The sequence below is a fragment of the Numida meleagris genome, chromosome 1 (assembly GCF_002078875.1).
Source record: "Numida meleagris isolate 19003 breed g44 Domestic line chromosome 1, NumMel1.0, whole genome shotgun sequence".
Classification (NCBI taxonomy): Eukaryota; Metazoa; Chordata; class Aves; order Galliformes; family Numididae; genus Numida; species Numida meleagris.
The window spans coordinates 126,930,105-126,936,514 of NC_034409.1; the positions used below are offsets into that span (position 1 = coordinate 126,930,105).

Here is a 6,410-nt window from a genome sequence, read left to right on the forward strand (position 1 = left end):
TCTTTTATATTTTTTCTTTTTTATATACTTTGCATCTTTTTTTCTTTTTTCAGTGTATATCCTCTGCTATTCACTGTATCCCATTTCACAGTCTACATCTTGACAAAAAGGAAATATTTCAAATACAATTTGCAGTAGTTCCTCATTTTTTGCTCACCTCTTTTCCTTGTTGTCCCACAGCTGTCTCTGCTATTTACACAACTGGAAATGATCTGGGCTCAGCAGAATTTCAAACAGCTGGGCTTATTGCCTCTATAGAGACAAGGTTTAGCTTGAGATGGTAGAGGTGCCACCCCTCTGCCTACTATGAACTCTTCAGCCCTTTTACACATCTGTAATTATTTTCCAGACTTTCTTCTCTTGTCCTTTCTCCTTGATTGCAGTGCTCCTTGACTGTAGGGCCTTGACTGGCATCATATCTAATAGTGCTGAGAAGTATTCAGAATAGCCACAAGAACGCTGCACTGAAGCGGAACCCAGTTATTTTGTCTTCTCTGTTTTCACTTGCTTAGGTGTCTCTACTAAAGAGGCCGAAGAAGCCCTCTTGCTTTCAGTGACTTCCCTTGGCTTTTTGCTTCTGGGGGCCATGGATTATGTACAGATAATTTGTAGGCATAATTACCAAGGATATTTGGAATTATCTCAAAACATTTGTGCTAGAAGATGGGATCTTGCTCTAGTCCTGTCAGTTGCTATGTAACCAGTCAAATAGTCCAAAGTATCTGCACCAAATGATTCTTGTAATGCTAAATGTCACAGATAAGTTGTTTGAAGTTACCTGGGATGTATGTGACTGCTGCTTATCTCACTGCTATTCTATAGAACTCATTAGGCATGTACCTTGTTAGCATGTAAGCGTTAACTATTTAACAAAGTCAGGAAACAGCACTGTTGTGATGGTGAAGTCAAGCTTGGAAGAACTAAAGCAGAAGCTTCTCAAGAGCATCAGAAAAGACTCATTTGTGTTCTGTGGGGTTTCTGGAAAAGGTATTTATGTAAAAGCACAAGTTTCACCTGTTGTTTTTTTTTGGGAGGGAGTTCATCTAATCTATAATTGGAAGTGAGATATGGGGGTACTTTGTTTAGTTTAAGAACATCCTCCTCCTTCATGACAGCCAATTTGCGAACTCTAAAAAACGTAGATAGACCATAACGTCAGATAAAAAAACAGAAAAATGAAAGTAAAGCAGTGCAGAGGCAGGGGGAAATGAATGGTGCTAAGGAGAAAATGCGATCCACCCCAGTCAGATGCATCTGAGGTCCCAAGGTGAACAGGACAGCACAAGACAACTACTGACTGAATGGTTTCATATCAAATGCATTTTACTTTCATTTTGCAATCCAACACCACCCAAAGCACAAGGTTCTTTTTTAATCAATAGAAAGCTTCATAGGGAAGAAAGTCTCAGCCTAGAGAACTGCACACAGGGCGTCGTGCTATGAGAGAATTAACATTTACTTTGAGGTATTTTTTTCCTCAAAGAAAAAATAGCTTTTTTAAGCCACATGCGTCTCTGAGAACACGCACCATGGCCTTTCATTATGTATATCCAAACTATGGTCCTGTCACACAGCATGTGTGTGACCTTCTGTCGGTCAGCATGGGAGTCACTTCACTACCTCCCCATCCTGGGTCAGAACATAAAACAGCATACAATTACTTCCTATCTTTCAATGTGCAATAAAAGGTGTGGTGACGTGTGACAGCGTCTGTGAAGTGGAACTACACCAGGCACGTCCTGTTCTCGCAACACCCGGCCTGAGTTGCTCCTGCTGACCTCCTGCACAATGCACGTGTGTGTGAGCTGGTTTCTGACCTCCACTGCTGCACTCTGTGGTTCACCAGTCGAGCAGTCATCTGTTTAAAAGAAAGTCTGGCTTTATTTACAGTTGCAGGAAGCATCCATTAAAAGCGAAAGCAATTACATGAGGCTCATGGGAACTCACACCCTGCAGCTAGCACCATTTCAGACAGAAGCGTGGCTATGAAACATACAATTTTACTTTCAGTACACGGTAAAATTGGCAGAAATTGCCGGTGGACGGTGGGCCCGCAGGGCCGAGGCCGCGCTGACAGCTGTCAGCCCGCAGAAGGGCTTCGCACACAGCCTGAGGTCGAGCACTGAACCGAGAACAGCATGTTCCCATTCTCCGCGCCGGAAGGCACGGCTGAAGCTCTTTGACTTCAGGGAACGACAAACCCGGTGCGCGCGCCGGTCCCGCAGTGCCCCTCCCGAGGACGGCACCGTGCCGCTCCCCGGGCCGGGAGGAGGCGCGGCCTCTCGCCCTTCACAAAGGCTCCGGCGGCGCCTTCCGGCCACGGCTGCCGCGCGACGCGGGCGCTGCGACGCGGCGCTGCGGTACTGGTGCCGGAGGGGCACGGCTAGGGGCGGGAGCGCGGCAACGGCCGTAACCACCGCCCCGAGGCGGCTCGGCCCCGCCCTCGCGGCGGCGCGGCCAATAGGAAGCCGGGGGGCGGGGCCGGCGGGGCCCGGCATTTAGCTGTTGCGCGGCGGCGTGCCCTCCCTTTCTGCCCGAGCAGTGGCGGTGTCTCTTCCCCGGCGGCTGCGGCTTGAACATGGCGGACCAGGCCATCTCCTTCCTCAAGGACTTCCTGGCGGGCGGCGTCGCCGCCGCCATCAGCAAGACGGCGGTAGCGCCCATCGAGCGGGTCAAGCTCCTGCTGCAGGTGAGCGGCGCGGCCGGGCCCGGCGGCAGCGAGGGCGGCCGTGACCTTCCCCGACGGCGCCCGTCCTGAGGGCCTGAGGAGACGCGGAGGGTACGAGGAGGGGGACGGCGGGCGGCCGCCGCCCGCGAGAACAAAGGCCGCGCGCGAGGGGGCGGTTGGTGAGGTCACGTGGGCGGGGGGCGCGCGGCGCGGCAGGGAAGCCGGTTCCGCTATGCGGGGCGCGGCGGGGGCGGGGCGCGGCGGGGGGGCGGCTCCCGGTGTCACTTCCTCGCGCGGGGCGGGAGCGCGCCTGCGCGCCGCCATTTTGGTGACCTTCACGTGGAGCCGGTGGCAGGGCGGGGCCTGCGAGAGCGGCCCGGGCTGACCCCGCGCCCCAAGGTGACCTTCGCAGCGGGCCTGGTCCTGAGCTGCGGGAAAGCTGGGAAGGGATTTCGGGCCTTTCTCTGGTTCTTAGGGTTGCCTGGTTCTCTCTTGGCTGTAGATTCTGTATGTGTCCCCAGTTGTGTCTGCGTAAGAGAGGGTTTTAATTTCTGAGTTTGTTTCGCCTTTGGTCTTTACCAAACTATACACAAGCAACAATTCATAGTCTTAAGGCTCAGGCTGACCTCGAATATTGAGCTTTCTTGGAAGCTGGCTATTACAGCAGGCTTAGTGCTGCGACGGGCTTATCTCCGTAGGCCATCAGGCCTGTAGGCTGAGCAGCTCTCTGCGTTATGCTGTGAGCAGACTCAGGCCCAGCTGCAGTGCGGGCCAGCTGAGGCATAGAGCCAAAAACATATTGAGGAGCGATGCTGCCCGTTGCTGAGGGCTTGGAACCAGAGGATCTTTAAGATCATTTCTAACCCAAGCCATTCTGTGATTCTATGACATGGCATGTTTTTATTCGCAGGTGCAACATGCAAGTAAGCAAATTGCTGCTGACAAGCAGTACAAGGGTATCATTGATTGTGTAGTGCGTATCCCAAAGGAGCAAGGAGTGCTGTCCTTCTGGCGAGGAAATTTGGCGAATGTCATCAGATACTTCCCGACTCAAGCTCTCAACTTTGCCTTCAAGGATAAGTATAAGCAAGTGTTCTTAGGAGGAGTAGACAAGCACACTCAATTCTGGAGGTATTTTGCTGGCAACCTGGCCTCTGGTGGTGCAGCTGGAGCCACTTCCCTCTGCTTTGTCTACCCCTTGGATTTTGCAAGAACCCGTTTGGCAGCTGATGTCGGCAAAGCTGGTGCAGACAGAGAATTCTCTGGTCTTGGGGACTGTCTAGTCAAAATTACCAAGTCTGATGGTCTGCGTGGCTTGTATCAAGGGTTCAATGTCTCTGTCCAGGGCATCATCATCTATAGAGCTGCCTACTTTGGAATCTATGATACAGCAAAAGGTAAAGTTTCAGAAGGGGATTGATAAACCTGTTTGCAGAATTGTATTGCCCGCTTCTGCCTGTTTTTCTGTGTTGTTTTCTGTATGTCGCTTCTATAGCTTATCTAAGTGTGGTGGAAGAGGGGTGTCTGTGCTAACATCAGTGGCACTGCACCGAGAGTAACACTGTTCAAAGACAAAGCTTCAGCATGCCTTGACAGTGCAGGCTGCTTTAGAATTTTCCTGTTACGTTTGCCTTGAGAAGGCAGCTTTTCTTGCTAATGGAAGTAATGTGTTTTGGTAACAGTGTACAAATACTCATAAGTTTTTTTCTTACTGAGTATCTGTAGTTATGTTAGAACAATTCAAGTGTATTTAGCAGAATTTGAGCAGAACTTCTATAAAGCACTTGTTTGTTAAGCTTGACTTCTGGATGTAGAAGTAATTCATCTGTATAGCTTAATAAAATTTATAGGGGCTGATTTATTTTAGTGATGTTTACTTCTATAAACAAGAAGAGAATAATTAAATCACTTCCCATGCCTGTCTGAAAGGATCTTGATACCTGAATGTTACTTGTTTTGATTACTGACAAGGAAATGGTGTATGTTTCCTTATTTATTTCTCTGTTGCCTCCGTATGCTTAATGTGTTTCAAGTGTCTTGTTGCAGCTTAAAGCATTGCACTACAGTGCTTCACAGTAGTTTATTGTAGTAAAGAAGCTGTTGTGCTGTGAACTGGAGGAGGATTTGCAAGCCAAAAAGCTAATTAGCTTCTTTTTTGCAGGCATGCTGCCAGATCCCAGAAACACTCACATTGTTATCAGCTGGATGATTGCACAGACAGTGACTGCTGTGGCTGGTGTGGTTTCCTATCCTTTTGACACAGTGCGGCGTAGGATGATGATGCAGTCAGGACGCAAAGGAGGTAGGCTGTTACCGTGTTGTTATTTAAGCGGTGCTAACGGTGATCCCTCAGTCCTAACAATTTCTTGTTGCTCATAAATCAGTAATATGCGGCGATTCAGTAAGGCTTCTAACTTGTGGTGTCTGCAAGGAGTTACGGTGAGGTCTTTTCTTTATAGAATATAGATTGGCTAAATGGACTGATTGTTTGCAGTGACAAACTAAGTGAAAGCAAGTAGGTGACAGCATAATTGTTATAAGAGCAATTAACACTCTTATTTTGTGACATAACTTTCAATAGCTAGGCAAGCAGGCAGGAAGATTTTCTGTTGCCCGAACTGGTAGTGTGCTAAAGTGAGACATGGGGTATAAAGTAGCTGGAGAAGTGAAACAGCTATTTTTAGAGTCACCTGAAATATAGGAGTTAAAATCCCTCTTTGCTCTTTCTCTACAGCTGATATCATGTACTCTGGAACGATTGACTGCTGGCGGAAGATTGCAAGGGATGAGGGAGGAAAGGCGTTCTTCAAGGGTGCATGGTCTAATGTTCTCAGAGGCATGGGGGGTGCTTTCGTGCTCGTGCTGTATGATGAATTCAAGAAAGTCATTTAAACAGCTTAACTAAAATGGGAAATCAAGTTGAGCAGATCATGTAGAATAACTACCATTATGGACCATTGACCTTCAAGAAATTCCTGTGAGTTTTATTTATCGGAGCCAGCTGATACTTGTAGATGGGGCTGGAAACTGACGTAGAAGACTGATCCATTTCAGGGTAACCTGCATGAAGACACTGAATCTGGCAGTTCAGTGTGATGATTTTTTCAGAAGTGAAAAATCAGTGACAGTGGTTGCGGGTCCAAAGTGACTGGGTCCAATTTAGGCAGGAAAAAAAAAAAGTATGCCCATGGATCAGTCCTCAGTTTCAAGTCCTATCTTTTAGGACCATAAAATTGTATTTGAAAATACTTGCTAACAAATCATGTTCTTTTCCACTTGTACTGAAGCACTATGTACCATTTTGCACAGCTGAACATCTAGCAATTATGTTCTTAAATTGGGGCATTCTGCTGTAAAACAATAAACATACTTATTCTGTCTGTGTTGAAATTATTACATCAAAGCTTTGGGAAAGCGTCTCTTCTTTGCAAACTTGTTTCAGATAATGGTTCCTCTGATACACTTACACTGCATTGTAACAGGATGTTTGATTTTATTTTAGAATAATTGAATGTGAGAACTTTCAGGAAAAAAACGTGGGCTTTACTAATAGAAACCACTCCCCTTCTTTGTGCCTAATAGTGTACGATGGGCTGCTGCAAGTGGCTTTTTGCATGATTCTTAGAAATTGATTTGCAGCTTTTCATCTGATGTAAAATGAGGGTTTTTCTGTTGTAGTACTACAACCACCCAAAGTTCCAAGGGCAATCAAAAAGTAATGAACGCTTTTTGCTCTTGGCAA

The 6,410-nt window shown here is 47.3% G+C and overlaps 1 protein-coding gene across 1 annotated transcript; it reads left to right on the forward strand.

Moving 5' to 3' along the window:
• Positions 2,509–6,071, forward strand: SLC25A6 (solute carrier family 25 member 6). Its single transcript, XM_021411746.1, has 4 exons — positions 2,509–2,689; positions 3,579–4,065; positions 4,830–4,970; positions 5,403–6,071. The coding sequence occupies exons 1-4, from the start codon at positions 2,579–2,581 to the stop codon at positions 5,558–5,560; spliced, it is 897 nt and encodes a 298-aa protein (XP_021267421.1). The 5' UTR covers positions 2,509–2,578; the 3' UTR covers positions 5,561–6,071.